Raw genomic sequence first — 19,158 nt, 5'->3', positions numbered from 1 at the left:
GAGTCTCACTCTCACCTAGGCTAGAGTGCAGTGGTGCAGTGGCAGGATCTCGGCTCAGCTCACTGTAAGCTCCGCCTCCTGGGTTCACGCCATTCTCCTGCCTCAGCCTCCCAAGTAGCTGGGACTACAGGCATCCACCACCACACCTGGCTAACTTTTTGTATTTTTAGTACAGACGGGGTTTCACCGTGTTAGCCAGGATGGTCTCCATTTCCTGATCTCGTGATCCGCCCACCTCAGCCTCCCAAAGTGCTGGAATTACAGGTGTGAGCCACCGCGCCCAGCCCAGAATTCCTTTTTTAAAATCACGTATCTTAGGCAGTAATTGATAAATTTTAATTCTAATTAATAAGAATTTGAAAGGAGACAGATTTAAAATGATAAGTCTCAGAATAGTAAACTGCTTGGTGTCCCAGTTTAAACTTTTTTTTTTTTTTTTTTTTTTAGATGGAGCCTCGCCCTGTCGCCCAGGCTGGAGTGCAGTGGCGCCATCTCTGCTTTATGCAAGCTCCCCCTCCCAGGTTCACTCCATTCTCCTGCCTCAGCCTCCTGAGTAGCTGGGACTAGAGGCACCCGCCACCATGCCCAGCTAATTTTTTGTATTTTTAGTAGAGACGGGGTTTCACCATGTTAGCCGGGTTGATCTCAATCTCCTGACCTCGTGATCTGCCTGCCTCGGCCTCCCGAAGTGCTGGGATTACAGGCGTGAGCCACCGCGCCTGGCCTTAAACATTCTTAGATAAGGTATTCTTCTGTCTTAACTTGCCTGTTTTATAAAGTCTAACAGTGGCACGTAGTTTGAAGACAGATTGGCATTTCTGACCACTTACTAAAGTTCCAAATTGGCACTACAGGTTTTCTGCTATTCCAATCTTAAGTCATACTGAGGTGTAAAAATTCGGCTCCGACTAATTAAAATGAATATTGAATTATATTTCATTCAGTAGTTGAGTGCTTCTTCCATCCTGCTCACTAGAGACACAAATATGAGTAAGGCATACCACTGGCCCTGCCTGTTTATCTTGACATTATTTTTTATACCTCATGTAGTATGGATATACAGTAGTTACTCAATAAATACTTGTTGATTTGAGTGTCCTTGAGAAACTTGTTGACTGGTGGGAGAGTTTGATGTGTAAAAAGATTTTTTAAAATTACAATGAAAATAAAATATATAAGAAAATAAAATATATAATAGAAGTAATTAAGAGAAATCTGAATCACTAAGAGGAAGGAGTCTCATAGCATCTCCATTGGTTTTTGACTTCTCTCGTATTTTCTAATTTTAGGAAAGAATATAATCACCCAAAATTCTGAGGAAAAATGAAATGTGCTCTGGTTTAAATAGTTTTCTTATTTTTCTTTTTATCTAGATTCTCAGATGTTGGTTGTTTCTGTGAAACCAGGCAGGAAATTGAATACATTATGTTTTTAAAAATTAAACCTGCTTCTGTTCTGTTTGAGTGGCATTTACTATTTTCTGCATTTCATTCTCTCACCTAATCTCTTCCTTTCTAATCTGCTTACTAAAAATGAAGATTTAACATCAGAAGCCGGGCTCAGTAACTGATCAAAGGGAACTTTAAGATGCAGTCTTGTGGCGCAGTTTGGGCTGCTAACCTGCTATCTAAAGGTGATGCTTCAAATGGCTTTTCTGTGCATGTGCATGGATTTTGTGAATGGTGGAAACTGTCTCTAAACCTGTGTGGTGGTGTGTAGTGTAAAGTGAATTTGTTCTTGATGGGTGCTGTCTCACAAAAGATGGACTTGACAAAAGGACCTTAATTTATAATACCATTCTTTGACAAATGTCTCTGATAACTAAGTTTTTGCTAAATAACATTTAAGATTACCAAAATAACAATACTCCTGGAGTTTCTTAAGAAATTTAAAATAGGTTGATCTTTGAGACAGCTGCTGCAGTCTAGTTCTGATAAAAGGTAAGGGAAGTCATGCTAAATGCTTCTCTGTCTTCATAGGACTTTGATTTTAGCATCCTGTCTTCCATTAAGTTTCCCTACTTTTTACTGGTTCTTGAGTCAAGATTTCCTCTGTTAAACTTTTGCTTCTAATGATTTAGATTACCCATGATTTAGGCCACTACCAAATTAAGGAATCAGTTGTCAGTCTAGTCATCTCAAATCCTATTTGGAACAAGGTGGGATATAAAATTTTAAATGCTACCATATCTGGTATCTTCTTCCCTTAAATAAGGGTTTCCCCTTTACATATGTTATAAACTATTCTATAATTCCTGTTACATCATGTGTTAACTTGCTGTGATTTCATGTTGAATTAATACAGAGCTAACTAATCTTAATTTTTCATGGGAGATAAGTTTTGTCAGCTTACTGTTTATTATTGTGTCTCTTAATTTTAGATCTTTATAAGAATTATGAAGACCATGATTAAATGTTAACAAATTAAGTATTTGATTTCTACCCTTTGTTTCCTGCCCTCCTTTTTCCTTCTTTCCTTAGTTTGACCATCCAAAGCACACACACACTCACATTCACTCTTTATTATTAGTTTGTATTTATTTGGTCCCTTTTCTCCTTGATGTGAAATAGTCACAGCTAATATTTAGTTTTATTTTTGCTATTTTTAATTCAGTTAAAACTAATATTGATGCAACCAAAACTAAAATAAGAAATTATTGTTTTTGTGCTCATATCTTAATATTTACAGTTTTATCCTTAATAGCAGTTTCCTGAATTGACTAGGGATATTTCAGATTCTTAAAACTTGCCTTTTTTTTTTTTTGACACAGAGTCTTGCTGTGTCCCCCAGGCTGGAGTATAGTGGCTCAATCTCAGCTCACTGCAACCTCTGCCTCCCGGGTTCAAGCAATTCTCCTGCCTCAGCCTCACGAGTAGCTGGGATTATAAGCTTGTGCCACCACACCCGGCTAATTTTTTGTATTTTTAGTACAGAAGGGGTTTCACCATGTCGACCAGGCTGGTCTTGAACTCCTGACCTCAAGTAATTCACCTGCCTTGGCCTCCCAAAATGCTGAAATTACAGGCATGAGCCACCATGCCCAAAAACTTGCCATTTTTGAATGAGACATTTAAGTGGAAAGAAAAGAGGTTCCAGTTAAAGACTATTAGACCACTCAAAACTAACAGTCAGTTGTAAATCTAAGTTTCTAGATGGAGTTCTGAATTAAGACTTACCACAAATTTACTTAGGCATTTTATCATGAAGACTAATTTCTTCCCAGAGGGCCTGTTTTTTTTCAAGAGTCCTGTCACAGATTAGAGCTATTATTTCTTACTGTAGACTAAAACAACCTGGTCCTAGTAATCTTTCATGTCACCGTATTCCAGCTACTTTCATCTATCTGTAGATCTCAAAGCTAAGAAATGGTAGTGGACCAAAAAATAAACATGCCAGTTGGTAATCCGTGCACTTACAGGCATGAACTGTTGACTAAGGGTCAGGTTGAAGTTGAAGCCAATGAATTAAAATATTTATCCAGTAATTTACAAAGCAGTTTCATGTCTGTTATCAACAGAACATTTTATAGCCCTGCTAAACATTAAGTGTTGTTATTATCCTAGTTTACTTACAAAGAAAGGGATTCTCTGAAATTGAAGTTTGCTTAAGATTCTGTAGCTTCTGAATGACATGCGTAGGATTGGGATTTATGTTATTTTACTCCAAATGCTGTTACTTTTGTTTGTTTTTTGTTTGTTTGTTTGTTTTTAGATGGAGTCTCACTCTGTCGCTCAGGCTGGAGTGCAGTGGCGCCATCTCGGTCCACTGTACCCTCCGCCCTCCGAGTTCAAGTGATTCTCCTGCCTCAGGCTCCCAAGTAGCTAGGATTACAGGCATCTGCCACCACGCCTGGCTAATTTTTCGTACTTTTAGTAGAGACAGGGTTTCACCATCTTGGCCAGGCTGGTCTTGAATTCCTGACCTCATGATCCACCCGCTTTGGCCTCCCAAACTTCTGGGATTACAGGTGTGAGCCACTGCGCCTGGCCTTTTTGTTTGTTTTAATCCTGACCTGTCCCTTTGCTTATTCCAGATTAACTACTTAGTGTTCCAATATATAGACTACTAGAGTCTGTAGACAGACTACCAGAGTAATCTAAAGTACTCCTCCTGGATCGCTAAATGTCCCACTGACCTTATGTAAAACACAACAAGTGATTCCCAGGCTTTACCCCATATGTATTGGAGTAGAATCTCCAGAGTGCAACCTACATATCTATGTGTTCTACAGCAGGGGCCCTCAACACCCCAGCCATGGACCACTACTAGTCCATGGCCTGTTAATAGAAACTGGTCCTCATAGCAGGAGGTGAGCATTACTGCCTGAGCTCCGCCTCCTCTCACATCAGCAGTGGCATTACATTCTCATAGGAGCAAGAACCCTATTGTGAACTGCGTGTGTGAGGGATCTAGTTGTGTGCTCCTTATGAGAATCTAACTAATGCCTGATGATCTGGGGTGGAACAATTTCATCCCCAAAGCATCACCTGGTCCCCATCTGTGGAAAAATAGTCTTCCATTAAACTGGTCCCCAGTGCCAAAAAGGTTGGGGACCGCTGAGGTCGCTCTGATACTCAGTTAAGTTTGGAAGGTATTACCTTTAAAGCATCTAAGACCCTTTGGAAGGAAAGTAATTAATTTAAAAACATTACTATATTTGTGAACATTTTTTATTTTATTAACTTAGGGAAGCAGCTATCTGACAATGCCTTAAAAACAGGTTCCAACGTGATGGAGGAAACTCCAGGGTGATGGCAAGTGACAGGGTCTCGAGCAACCAAAAGGCATTACCTAGAGTGGATGTGCTGAATGAGACACACTGAACTGTCACACCACCTCTTCATAAACATGCAGAACATACTATAACTGCAAGAAAAAAAGTAGTTTTTTTCCCATCCCATTTGAAGGTAAACATGCCAACACAATGCAAAACTGTAAAAAAAAATCAAAGGCAGCTTTTTGTGTCTTTTCCCCTTGATACAGAAAGAACATCTTCAAAGATCCAGTCTTCTTTTTTTTTTTTTTTTTTTGAGACAGAGTCTCACTCTGTTGCCCAGCTGGAGTGCAGTGGCATAATCTGGGCTCACTGCAACCTCCGCCTCCCGGGTTCAAGTGATTCTTCTGCCTCAGCCTCCCGAATTGCTGGGACTACAGGGGAGCGCCATCATGCCCAGCTAATTTTTATGTTTTTGGTAGAGACAGGGTGTCACCACGTTGGCCAGGCTGGTCTCAAACTCCTGACTTTGTGATCCGCCTGCCTCGGCCTCCCAAAGTGCTGGTATTACAGATGTGAACCACCGCACTTAGCCAAGATCCAGTCATTTTAAAGACAGCAGAGTTTGATAACCAATCTGATTCTTTGTTTATAGACTATGCTTCAATTAAAAATCATTCACATGATCATTTTAAAACAATTCATTGGCACCTTATGCCCTTATATCTAATTATGGAAAGAAGAATTCTCATAAGTGTAAAGAATTTTTTCAGACATTGCCTCTTAATGTTGGGAAGGAGTTTGGAGCGCATATATATCCCTTAATAGACCAGAACCCACAGGTCATGTCCCAGTCTACTCCTCTTTTTGTGCTGTCAGAAACATAATATCTCATTAGTTACTTTGGAATTTCAACCCTCTCTCTCGAACCTGTTCCACAATCTGAAATTCTAATAAAAGCCCCACTTCTATTACCTCTGTTAATATCTGTGGTTATTAACTTTCTGTTAAACTAATATATTGCTTTTGTTTTATTTAGTAGCACTTACTCTGCTCTAGAATTTTGCCTGGGACCTTTCTTACGATTAACAAAGGATATATGTGAATATTTATTTTAAAAATGTATATCCTACCTTGTTCCAGGAAAAATTTAACATGACTTCTTAATAAATAAATGAGTTAATTAATAAAAATAGCATAGAAACATAATTATGAGAACTTAAAGTGGTACCATGAAACACACTTTGATAACTAGCCTTTCAGTGTTCATAAATTTGCCTTTGCAGTGCCTCTCACAAAAAAAAGTAGTAGTATCCTTTCTGTAATATTAATGGTAAAGGTCTAAGATTCAATTCTAGGTTTGCCAAAAATGAATCCTCACATGCCTATCAAGAAATAAGTCACTTTTTTCATAAAATCTCTTCCCTACCTTTTTATTTTGAAATTTTAACACTTCCTTATTAATGTAAAAGGTAGAATAAATCAGAGACCAATATTTGAGCAACATTCTATTTTGTTTTTGTTTATAGAAAAGTGAAAATTAAAATTGAATGAAAACTTGGCTTTAGCCAAATAATCAAGAAAAGTTTTGTGTTACTTTTCCATAATAGCCATTTTTTTCTACTGTAATAGCCACTTTTTCTGTCTTTCTTAAGATGGAGTCTCACCCTCTTGCCCAGGCTGGAGTGCAGTGGTGCAATCTCAGCTCACTGCAACCTCCACCTCTCAGGCTCAAGCGATTCTCCCGACTCAGCCTCCCCAGTAGCTGGGATTATAGGCGGATGCTGCTGCACCCAGCTAATTTTTGTATTTTTAGTAGAGATGGGGTTTCACCATGTTGCCCAGGTTGGTCTTGAACTCCTGACCTCAGGTGATCCACCCACCTCAACCTCCCAAAGTGCTGGGATTACTGGCATGAGCCACTGTGCCTGGCCTCAATCTTTTTTTGTTTGTTTGTTTTAAGAGGAAACTCTTAAATGAAAAGCTCCTACACTATAGGATTTATGAATGACCGCTTGTGTGGTCAGGGTACTTATTTGTCCGCTGATTGTCCAATTTGGAAATTATTCATGCTTTTCTTTCCTGATGGCTGGTTTGTTTATAAGAAACCATTGTTTAAAATTTCATGGAAAATTCTAATAAAAACTGATTAACTGGAACTACACTGGTTCAAATTCAGCCTTCTTATTTTAAAAATTTTATTTATTTATTTAAGATTTAAGGTCTCACTCTGTCACCCAGACTGGAGTGCAGTGGCACTATCATGGCTCACTGCAGCCTCGACCTGGGCTCAAGCAGTCCTCCCACCTCAGCCTCTCGAGTAGCTGGGACCACAGACGTGCACAACCACACCCAGCTAATATTTGTATTTTTTTATAGAGATGGCATTTTGAGGCAGGGAGCAGTGGCTCACAAGCCTGTAGTCCCAGCACTTTGGGATGCCGAGGTGGGTGGATCACTTGAGGTCAGGAGTTTGAGAGATAGGGTTTTGCCATGTTGCCCTGGCTGATCTTAAACTCCTGAGTTAAAGCAGTCCACCTGCCTTGGCCTCCCAAAGTGCTGGGAGTACAGGCGTGAGCCACCGCACCCAGCATCAGCCCTCTTATTCTGTCATCCCTTGTCAACCTCTGAGGTGCCTTCAAGGAACCTCTTAAGGTATCCCAGAACACTTTTTCTAAGAGACCTTTTTTTAAGTAATGTGCATTAACCTCTTTTCCAGATAGTGCTGGATACACTAGGAAGAGAAAAGCAAAACGATAGTGCCAGAGGCTAAGGGAACCTGAAAAATCAAATAGTTTTTTTTTTTGCTACTTGCTAACAACCTAGTGAAGATTTGGTAGAAGCAGTATTTGGACCTTTTTAAAAATTTTTTTAGTGTCAATGGGTTTACATAATTCATCTATTTCCTATCCCATATTGCCATGGAGCATAGTATAGATCATCTAGACTTAGCTGTATGCAGCTTTTCTACTAGAGTTGTTAGTGTCATCCTCAAGGTAACAGGCACTAATAATTAGAACTCTCCCTCTTCTTTTTTTTTGGTATCTCCCTACACTCCTGACTCTTATATAGAACAAAGAACTTTGAGTCTGGCAAGGCTTATAAGACAACATGGGGAGATGGCGGAGAAAACTCACCTTGCAATGTAGTATCTAAACAGCCAGGCCCGGTGACAAATGGTCAGCCTCAGCAACCAACGACAGGAGCAGCCAGTGGTGGATACATTAAACGGTATGCCAACTCCTCCCGATATTCCTGTACCTTTCTTAATGAATGGTTCACTTAGGAGATGAGTTTAGCAGTACATGACCCCTAACTGATAAATAAAAATTGTGTTTATTCTATTTTTAAAATGCATTTAAAAATCTGCCCACTGACATAATGTGGGTTTTTTTGTTTTGTTTTTTTGTTTGTTTGTTGTTTTGTTTTGAGACAGAGTCTTGCTGCGTTGCCCAGGCTGGAGTGCAGTGGCGTGATCTCAGCGCACTGCAACCTCCACCTCCCAGGTTCAAGTAATTCTCCTGCCACAGCCTCCTGAGTAGCTGGGACTACAGGCGTGCACCACCACGCCCAGCTAATTTTTGTATTTTTAGTAGAGACAGGGTTTCACCATTCTGACCAGGCTAGTCTTGGACTCCTGACCTCAGGTGATCCACCTGCCTCGGCCTCCCAAAGTGCTGGGATTACAGGCATGAACTACCACACCTGGCCAGACAAAATATTGACTGTGGTGGTTGACCTTGGGTGATGGGATTAACTTTTCTTTATACTTTTCCGTAGTTTCCGAATTATTGAACTAGACATACTTTACTTTTGTAGATAGAAAAAAATATGTTTTAAAATGTGTCATCTAGAGCAAGGATCAGCTAGATTCCTATAAGAAGATCTGTAACGAGCCAGAGAGTCAATATTTCAGACTTTTCAGGCCATACAGTCTCTTGCAATTACTCAACTCTGTTGTAGGGTTAAAGCAGGCACAAACAATATGTAAACAAATGTGCATACTGTGTTTGAATATCACTTGATTTACATAATCAGATGCTGATCCAACCGCTCTTTTAGAGCCGTGGTTCTTTAGATAGACTTAACTGTGCATTAGAACCACTTGAGGGGCTTATGAAACCATAGGTTTCTGGGATGCACTTACAGTTTCTGATTTAGTAGGTCTGGAGTGGAGTGTGAGAATTAGCATATTCCCATGTCTAACAGCTTCCCAGGTGATGCTGGGAATTACGCTTTGAGAAACACTGTTTTAGAGTTGTTTTGTTCTTTTCTTACATGGCTTTAAGACACTGTGCTCTCTTTGATGAGTCTTCCAGTTTTTATTATAGAATGTTTCCCAAGAATGGTAACCTATATTCCTTTGGATCTTATACTTGCTAAGCGTCATTTTGGTTATACTTTTATGAAAATTAAATCCAGATTTACTCCATTTAAATTCAGAAAAATATATGGAATTAACTCTCTTCTTGTAATAGCATAACTAATGATGCCAGAGAAGATGAAATGGAAGAGAACCTGACTCAAGTGGGTAGTATCCTGGGAAATCTAAAAGACATGGCCTTGAACATAGGCAATGAGATTGATGCTCAAAATCCACAAATAAAACGAATCACAGACAAGGTAAAAGCTTTTTATTGCCACAAGAAAGTGAGACACCCAGTTCAGTGTTTCCGTAATAGACATCTGTGCTAGATGCTGTGGGGGACATAGTAGAAGAAGCTCCTGGACTCATAAGTCTTAGTTCTGATGAGGTGGTGGTTTTTTTTGTTTGTTTGTTTGTTTGTTTGTTTTTGAGATGGAGTCTCACTCTGTTGCCAGGCTGGAGTGCAGTGGCACAATCTCAGCTCACTGCAACCTCTGTCTCCCGGGTTCAAGCAATTCTGCTGCCTCGGCCTCCCGAGTCCCTGGGACTACAGGCACACGCCACTACGCCCAGCTAATTTTTGTATTTTTAGTAAAGACGGGGTTTCATCATGTTGGCCAGGATGGTCTCAATCTGTTGACCTCATGATCTGCCTGCCTCTGCCTCCCAAAGTGCTGGGATTACAGGCGTGAGCCAACACGCCTGGCGAGGTGGTGGTTCTAACACATAAAACAAGAGCCAAGTCCTCCCCCTCATGGCAGTTGGTGCCTTTTGAAACCAGAGTTTTGGAATGTAGTAGTTTTACTTAAACCTTCACACATGAAGCTTAGTATCTACTTTAGCCTTTGAGTGTGTTTTTTTCTCTCCCAAATGAGTAAGTTTTATTTTGTTAACTAATTTTTTAATTGAGAATGGGGTCTTGCTCTGTCGCCTAGGGTAGTGCAGTGGTACAATCACAGCCCACTGCAGCCTACCTCCCAGGCTAAAGCTAAAGCTTTCCTCCCACATCAGCCTATTTTGTTAACTAAAAATAAATTAAGTTCCTGAATCCTTATCTCATGAAAGAAAATCCGTTCTGCAGAATAGTTCGTATAGAGTGGTCACACGAAATAGAGTCATGTGAGTGAAAGAAAGTTGTGATTCTTTTTTCTTTCCCCCTTAACTTTACATGATACCGTGAAAGTGAAATTGTTTTTGGTGTTTCGATGTGTCACATGTAACAGTCATACCTTGACCAGCTGTAGTAGCTCCACACCTGTAGTCTCAACACTTTGAGAGGCCGAGGCAGGAGGATTGCTTGAGCTCAGGAGTTTAAGACCAGAGCAAGACCTAGACTGTACTAAAAACATTTAAAAATTGACTAGGTATGGTGGCATATGCCTATTGTCCCAGTTACTCTGGAGGCTGAGGAGAAGGATTGCTTGAGTGTAGGAGTTGAAGGCTGCAGTGAGCTGTGATTGCACCATTGCATTCCAGCCTGGGCAACAGAGTGAGACCCTGTCTCAAAAAGAAAGAAAAAAAAGTCATACCTCATTGAAATCTCAGTGAACTTTAAAGTTTAGGGTGAGTTTTTAAGCTTGGCTCTCTGTTAAATCACTTTTGATGGATTTAATTGAAACAGTGGTTCACAAGATGCTTTAAATGCTGCAGTCTGGGTTTAGGCTACATTTACCTGTCATTTTAATTCAGATGTTGGTGTGGATGGTTATAGATTCGTTCCGAAGATCTTTGGAAAGGTTATTTCAGTCTCTCCAGGTTAGACTTAGGGTGTCTGAATCCAGATGAGATTCTGTGACTCAGTTCAGAGGACTCACACAAGGTCCAATCTTTAACACAGAAGAGCTCTCTTTCATATTTCATCACATCAAAAAATGCCGTTGATTACAGGATGCATCCCAGTTTTAGGCATGTTAAACTATGAAAAAATGTGTTATAGAATTGATGAAATATTGACAAGGTCTTATATGTTACACCTTTGTCATGTTTATATACCAGGGTTTTTCCAAATGAATTTCATGTTCTGTTACTTCTTGCCCAACATGAGTTTTGTAATGTAACTTCACATGGTTTCTTGGATTTTCTCACTGTGTCAGTTACTCCAAGTGTAAAATGTTTAATTTTTATTAGAGTTACTTACCTTGTAAAATAAAGCTGATATCTTTCTTGTTTTTCAGGCTGACACCAACAAAGATCGTATTGATATTGCCAATGCCAGAGCAAAGAAACTCATTGACAGCTAAAGCTACTGCTGTTCTTCTTTATCATTTATTCACTTCCGTAGCTCCTCCTTGAAAGTTATTACCTTTTCAGAGTTTAAATTTTCGGTTCCACGCTCTTCTAATTGGGAGATAATATGGAAGAAGGGCCAGAGCAGTCACAGCCCTCCTTCTCTTTTGTTTTCTATTGAGGGCCAACCACTGCTCGGCCTTCCTTCTAGTATTTTCTTTTTCAATTCATACTCTTAGATTGGTTTTCATATGTCATGTATAATGTTTTCATCCTCCTCATATACTTTAGCAGGTTCTTTTGCTTTCAAGATTTGGAAGCATTGCCAAAGACAGCCATGAAGAAGGAAGCTGTAGAGGTGTTCTTTGTTGTTGTTGTTTATTTTTGCTTTTGTGGTAGAGGGAGGGACACGAGATAAGAGGTTGTTACCTCAGTAAAAACCTTCAGGCCACAAAACAAAAAGTTGCATAGCCACAGCGAAGATATAGTTGAATATAGTTTTTTATTTAAGTTGCGGTTATAGCCAATTTAGGCTAATGCTTGATTTTGGAGCTTTTATACACAAAATTTTTGTTAAGCATCAGTTTTGCAACCTCTGCTCCAAAGAGAAAAATAGAATGAGTTTTCTTTCTTTCTTTTTTTTTTTTTTTCCTGAGTCAGAGTCTCGCTCTGTCACCCAGGCTGGAGTACAGTGGCGCGATCTGGGCTCACTGCAACCTCAGCCTCCTTGATTCAAGTGATTCTCCTGCCTCAGCCTCCTGAGTAGCTGGGATTACAGGCACATGCCACCATGCTCAGCTAATTTTTGTATTTTTAGTAGAGACAGGGTTTCACCACGTCAGACTGGTCTTGAACTCCTGACCTCGTGATCCACCCACCTTGACCTCCCAAAGTACTGGGATTACAGGTGTGAGCCACTGTGCCTGGCCAAGTTTTCTTAAAGTGAGCTTAATTTCTGAACTCTTAGTGATTCATATATGTACATAAATCTGTGATCCCATTTCTTATTGCACCATTCAGGAACACTTTGTATAAATGAGTGGCTTTTTATTTCATATTATTAGTAGTATCATGGTTCCATTACAGGCCTATTAACCTCATACATTGTCATTAGTCTTTGAAGAAAAAATATGTAAATATATATGTGTAACAAGAGAATTTCTCTCTAAAGCAAGGGCTTAAAATTTTTTGGAAAAGTTTGACAAAGTATACCACATGAATTCAGATTTACCTCAATGCTAAGAATTATGTTTAGTTAGGAAAAGGAAAGTCATTTTGATCTCAGGTAGAAAAGTAGATTGCTTTGAGTTTTATGTAGCTTTAGACTTTAAAAAGTTAGAATTTATTCTGTTACTAACAATTATTTGAAAAAATTATGCCTCTGGTTTAGTTGTTGGTGATTACACATTGTCTTTCTCTTACCCTTGTGTATTGAATTATGTCCATAATCAAGTTGATGTGGATCCTGAAAAGTGTTAAGAAAATCTGATTGGTATTTGTCACATTTATTTTAAAATTAGCATCTGAACACTTCAAAGCTGTCAGTGTGAATTGGTTTCACCAATAACCACTGCTTGATCCTTACAATTAAAATTTTTAACTAACTAATGGTATTGTTCTTTCAAATAGGTAACATGTTTCTATGACTGTTATTTGGGGGAAAATAGTTTCATCAGCTCTCATTTAACAAATTAAAGCAAAGATCCATAGAGCACTACAACAGGAAGCTGCCTTTAGCATCTTTCCGGTATTTATTGAAAATATTGATAGGACTTAAACTTACCTTGCTAAAATTTGTTGTGAGGTTCATTTTAATCATTACTAGTCTTACTCACTTGAGCTTAAATACACTAGTGACTGGAAGGGTAATGGTTCTGTGTGAGAACTACAACTCACTGGAGAAGATACAGTTAATGTGGGAGCTTTCAAAGGCTAAAGTGGAAAATATTTAAATAAAGTGATATGCAACTACACCCTCTATAATAGAAATGTTCCACGTCAAAATGAGCGGTTTGGCAGGTGATGGTAAATGTGTAAAGTAAGAAGGTGTAAAACGGAGGATTGTGCTTTACCTAAATGCATTTCCTAAAACCATTTACCAAAAAAAAATTTTTAGCACTGTTCTGGATAAAGGAAATAGTTCTGAGAATACCAGCATGATACACTCACAGTATAATTGGTTAGAAGCATGGGCTGAGGCATTATCTGAATTTTTGCTCTAGCCGAAGTGACTGTAAGGTCATTTCTGTGCCTTAATTTGTCTGTAAATGCAGATTAATACAAGCATACCTCAGATACTGAGGGTTCCGTTCTAGACCACTACCATAAAGCTAGTGTTGCAATAAAGTGAGTCACATGAATTTTTGGTTTCCCAGTGCATATTAAAGTTCTGTTTATACTATTCTGTAGTCTATTAAATGTGCAATGCATTATGTCTTTAAAAAACAAAGTACGTACCTTAATTAAACATACCATGTGCCGGGCATGGTGGCTCATGCCTGTAATCCTAGCACTTTGGGAGGCCAAGGCGGATGGATCACTTTACGTCAGGAGTTTGAGACCAGCCTGGCCAACATGGTAAAACCATGTCTCTACTAAAAATGCAAAAATTAGCTGGGTTTGGTGGCACGTGCCTGTAATTCCTCCACTGAAGTCTCTTTTTTTGTTTGTTTGTTTGTTTTGAGATGAGGTCTCACTCTGTCGCCTAGGCTGGAGTGCATTGGCACGATCTCAGCTCACTGCAACCTCTGCCTCCCAGGTTCAAGCGAGTCTCCTGCCTCAGCCTCCTGAGTAGCTGGGATTACAGGCAGGCACCACCATGCCCAGCTCATTTTTGTATTTTTAGTAGAGACAGGGTTTCACCACGTTGATCAGGCTGGTCTCGAACTCCCGACCTTGTGATCCACCTGCCTCGGCCTCCCAAAGTGCTGGGGTTACAGGCATGAGCCACCATACCTGGCCTCCTGCACTGAAGTCTTGAAACGCTCAGTCATCCATGAGGGTTGGAATCAACTTCTTCCAAAACCCTGTTAATGTTGGTATCTTGACCTCCTTTCATGAATCATGAATGTCCTTAATGGCATCCTTTCCAGAAGGTTTTCAGTTTACTTTGCCCATATCCATGAGAGGAATCACTATGGCATCTCTACCTTTATTCTTAAGCAATAAGACCTGAAAGCTGAAATGACTCTTTTATCCAAGGGCTGTAGAATGGATATGTTAGCAAGCATGAAAACAACACAACATTAATCTTGTACATCTTCATCAGAGCTCTTGGGTGACCAGATGCTCTGATGCTCACTATCAATAAGCAGTAAGATTTTGAAAAGAATTTTTTTTTTCTGAGCAGTAGTTCTCAACAGTGGGTTTAAAATATTCGGTAAATCATGCTGTAAACAGATGTGTTATCCAGGTTTTACTGTTCCATTTATAGCGCACAGGTATAGTAGACTCAGCATGATTCTTAAGGCCCCTATATTTTCAAAATGGTAAATAAGCAATGCCTTCAGCTTGAAGTCACCAGCTCTATTAGCCTCTAACAAGAGAGTCAGTCTGTCTTTTCAAACAAGCTAGGCATTGACTTCTCTCTAGCTATGTGAGTCCTAAATGGTGTCATTTTCCAATAGAAGGCAGGTTTATCTACATTGAAAAATCTATTGTTTACTGTAGCCACTGTCATCAATTATCTGGATAATGCTGCAGCTTCTCCATCAGCACTTGCTGTTTCATCTTACACTTTTATGTTAACAGATACAGCTTCTTCCCTTAAACCTCATGAACCATCCTTGGCTAACTTCCAACTTTTCTTCTGCAGTTTTCTCACCTCTCAGCCTTTATAAGCATTGAAGGGAGTTAGGACCTTGTGTTTACTGGAGTAGCACTTTTAACTTCCTTCAAGAACTTTTCCCTTGCATTCACCACTTGGTTAATCGGTGCAAGAGGCCTAGCCTTTGGCCTGTCTTGGCTTTTTTTTTTGAGACAGAGTCTTGCTCTGTTGCCCAGGCTGGAGTACAGTGGCACCATCTCAGCTCACTGCAACCTCTGTCTCCCGAGTAGCTGGGATTGCAGGTGTGTGCCACCATGTCCAGCTAGTTTCTGTATTTTTAGTAGAGACAGGGTTTCGCCATGTTGACCAGGCTGGTTCAAACTCCTGACCTCAGGTGATCTGCCTGCCTTGGCCTCCCGAAGTGCTGGGATTACAGGTGTGAGCCAACACACCCGGCTATGATTCTTCTTTTCACTTGAACTTAGAGGCCATTGCAGGGCTATATATTGGCTTAATTTCAATATTCTGTCTCAGATTAGGGAGGCCCAAGGAGAGGAGAGTGATAAGGAATGGCTACTTGTTAGAGCAGTCAGAACACACATTTATCCATTAAGTTCGCCATCTGATGGCTTAGGCAAGAAGATGAGACCGTTTCTACAAAAAAATTTTAAAATTAGCCAGTTGTGGTGGTGCCTATCTGTAGTCCAGCTACTCAGGAGGCTGAGATGGGATGATCACTTGAGCCTAGGGGGTTGAGGCTGCAGTGAGCCATGATTGCGCCACTGCACTCCAGCATGGGTGACAGAGCGAGACCCTGTCAAAAAAAGTTTGCCATCTTATATTGGCATGGTTTGTGGCATCCCAAAACAGTTAAAATAGTACCATCAGTGATCACAGATCACCATAACACATATCATAATAATGAGAAAATTTGAAATATTGTGAGAATTTTCAAAATGTGAGACATGAATTGAGCACATGCTGTTGGAAAGACGGCAGTGATAGACTTGCTCAATGTAGGCTGCCACAAACTATCTGTGGAAAAACTTAATGGAGTGCAGTAAAATGATGCTATCTCCTACATAGCATTGTATTGCATAGAGTGGTAACAGGTAAAGCACTTAGAACAGTTCCTGGCTAACGTAAAAGCTTAGTAAGTGTTAGCTGCTATTCTCTCCAAAGTGGAGCTCTTTCTGGTCAAGCAGCTCTGTGAATTTGATGAAAGGCAACATAGCCTCTCCCCAGAGAAACAGGCACACAAATGCGAATCATGCATAAATGAGGTTCATAAATGGAGGTCTTGAAAGCCCGTCCATGGAACCCAGGTTAAAACTTTCCCATAGCTTCTGCTATTGAGAAAGAAGAGAGGTGAGGCCATAGAAATTAGACTCCATTTAAATTAGCCCATAAAAGGGCTGTTCATTTAAAGCCCTTTCTGATTTTCTCCCATAACATTGTCTGGAAACTTGATTCACTTTTGAAAGGTAGTAAATGGTTAACACAAGCTCTGGAGTCTGACCACCTGGGATCAAATTTTGGTTCATTCATTTACTTTTAGTTGTGTGGCCTTGAGCATAATACTGACCTGTAACTAAAGAGGTAAACAACTGTATCGCCCACTGAACTTGTTTTTTAACACTAAGCTCCCTCTTCAAGTTTCCAGTCTTATAACCATAATGATCTGTATCCCCTATAGCCATGCCTATTTTTTTTTCCTTCAGTTTTAATTCATCTTTTGTTTCTAGACTTCAACTCTAAATCTTTCCATTTCATGTATGGATTATGAGTCTGTCCTTAACTTAAACATCTATGGCCCAGACATCCTATACTCAGTTGCACTTAGAATTAGCTTTTTAAAGACATACACTATAATCCCAGCTACTTGGGAGGCTGAGTTGGGAGGATCACTTGGGCTCAGGTGTTCAGGACCAGCCTGGGCAACATAGTGCAATTATCTCTCTCTCTCTCTCACACACACACACACACACAAATGGCCAAGAGGTAGGTGGAAAAATTCTCAACATTGCTAGTTATCATGGAAATGAAATAAAACCTACAATGAGATGATCTCATTCCAGTTATAATGGCCATTATCAAAAGGGAGAAAATGCTGGCAAGGATGCTGAGAAAAGGGAACTCATTCCCACTTGGTGGCAATGTGAATGAGTACAGCCACTATAGAAAACAATATGGAGACCTCTCAGAAAACTAAAAATAGAACTACCATACTGTCTAGCAATCACACTACTGGGTATTTATTGAAGGGAAAGGAAATCAATATATTAAAGGGATACCTGCACTTCCATGGTTATTGCAGCACTATTCACGATAGCAAAGATAATAGAATCAACCTAAGGGTCCATCAGCAGATGAATGGATAAAGGAAATGTGGTATATATACACAGTGGAATACTATTCAGCCATAAAAAGAATGAAATCCTATTGTTTGCAGTGACATGAATTCACTGGAGGTGTATCCATGGAACTGGAAGTCCTTGTATTAAGTGAAATAATCCAGGCACAGAAAGACAAATACTGCATGTTCTTACTCATGTGAGCTAAAAAATTTATTTCATGGAGGTAGAGAGTAGAATGATAGTTACCAGAGGCTGGGTAGGGGGTGTACAGGGTGGGGCGATGAAGGAAGGTAGGTTAATGGGTAGATACAAACATACAGTTAGATAGAAGGAATAAGTTTTAATGCTTGATAGCATAGTAGGGTGACTATACTTAACAATGTAAATTTCAAAATGGCTAGATTTGAAATGTTCCCAACACAAATAAATGATAAATGTTTGAGATAATGAATAACATAAATATCCTGGCTTGATCATTATACATTCTATGCATGTCTCAGAATATCACAAGTACCCCGTAAATAGGAACAAATATATATATAAAAAAAAAATAGTAAAGTGAAAAAGGAAAACAAAGTAGCTTATCTAAGTGCTATTTTCTTTAGGTCACTCTTACCAAAAGTTTAGGTTATCCCAATTACATTCCTAATCAGATTTTATTTCTCAGATTGATATTCAAGTTTCTCATCTAGTCATTTAAAAGTTTATTTTTTCCATAAAGTAAAAGCAAGTTTATTTAAAAAGTAAAGAAATAGAAGAATGCTACTCCATAGGCAGAGCAACCTATTTACTATTATTTTTTTGGAGCCACAATCTCACTATGTTGCCCAGGCTGACCTCAAACTCCTAGGTTCAAGGGATCCTCCAGCCTCAGGCCTCCTGAATAGCTGGGACTATAGATGCCTGCCTCTGCCTGGCTCCATTTTTTAAATCCTTTTAATGTAGTGTCCACTCCAAGCCTTCTACTTCTGTACAACTTGTAAAATTCTACTTTCGTGCCTTATAGATGAGATAAATGGCATGATTTACCAAGTGCTTACTCTGTCATGGCCACTATGCTAAGTGCTTTTATATAATTTTTTGCAACATACCTGAGAGGTAGGAGCTATTCCCTATATTTACAAGTGAGACGAAATTGCTCAAATTCATAAAGCTAATAAATGACAGACTCTGGATTTAAACCTGGATCTTTCTGACTCCAGGACCCACGATTTTAATATATTACATTGCCTTCCAAACCAAGCTATAAAAAATTTGGGCGACTTGGGCCAGATGTGGTGGCTCACACCTGTAATCCCAGCACTTTGGGAGGTAAAGCAGGATTGCTTGAGCCCAGGAGTTTGGGGTCAGCCTGGGGAACACAGGAAGACCCCTGTCTGTCTAAAAAATTAAAAATTAGCTGAGTGTGGTGGCAGATACCTGCAGCTCCAGCTACTCAAGAGGAGTGGGAGGAGATAGCTTGAGCCCAGGAGATCAAGGTGTCCGTGAGCTGTGATCGTGCCACTGCACTTCAGCCTGGGCAATAGAGCAAGACCCTGTCTCAAAAAATATATATAGGCTGGGCGTGGTGACTCATGCCTGTAATCCCAGCACTATGGGAGGCCAAGGCAGGCGGATCACCTGAGGTTGGGAGTCTGAGATGAGCCTGGCCAACATAGTGAAACCCCATCTCTACTAAAAATACAAAAATTAGCTGGGCCTGGTGGTGGGTGCCTGTAATCCCAGCTAC

The 19,158-nt window shown here is 39.8% G+C and overlaps 1 protein-coding gene and 1 long non-coding RNA gene across 6 annotated transcripts in view; one reads left to right on the top strand and one right to left on the bottom strand.

Moving 5' to 3' along the window:
* SNAP23 (synaptosomal-associated protein, 23kDa) overlaps nucleotides 1-16,312 on the top strand; it is a 48,411-nt gene extending 32,099 nt beyond the window's left edge. For 2 of the 5 annotated variants that reach the window (XM_011989230.1, XM_011989228.1), the window contains 3 exons: nucleotides 7,787-7,945; nucleotides 9,193-9,337; nucleotides 11,255-12,911. In XM_011989230.1, coding sequence (XP_011844620.1) covers nucleotides 7,787-7,945; nucleotides 9,193-9,337; nucleotides 11,255-11,320 — 370 coding nt within the window. In that variant the 3' untranslated portion in view covers nucleotides 11,321-12,911. Of the gene's footprint in view, nucleotides 1-7,786; nucleotides 7,946-9,192; nucleotides 9,338-11,254; nucleotides 12,912-15,883; nucleotides 15,889-16,277 lie in introns of those variants that run through there. The other 3 variants (XR_001007048.1, XM_011989232.1, XM_011989231.1) reach the window with 3 other exon arrangements.
* Nucleotides 16,313-17,608: 1,296 nt separating this feature from the next.
* Nucleotides 17,609-19,158, bottom strand: part of LOC105546140 — an 18,920-nt gene continuing 17,370 nt past the window's right edge. The window contains exon 3 of the long non-coding RNA XR_001007049.1: nucleotides 17,609-19,154. This is a non-coding gene — a long non-coding RNA (uncharacterized LOC105546140). The remainder of the gene's footprint in view (nucleotides 19,155-19,158) is intronic.

This window comes from Mandrillus leucophaeus, unplaced genomic scaffold (genome assembly GCF_000951045.1).
Source record: "Mandrillus leucophaeus isolate KB7577 unplaced genomic scaffold, Mleu.le_1.0 Scaffold35, whole genome shotgun sequence".
In the NCBI taxonomy this organism is placed as follows: Eukaryota; Metazoa; Chordata; class Mammalia; order Primates; family Cercopithecidae; genus Mandrillus; species Mandrillus leucophaeus.
Note: the sequence above shows the minus strand (reverse complement) of the source record. Positions and strands in the feature narration are given on the sequence as shown.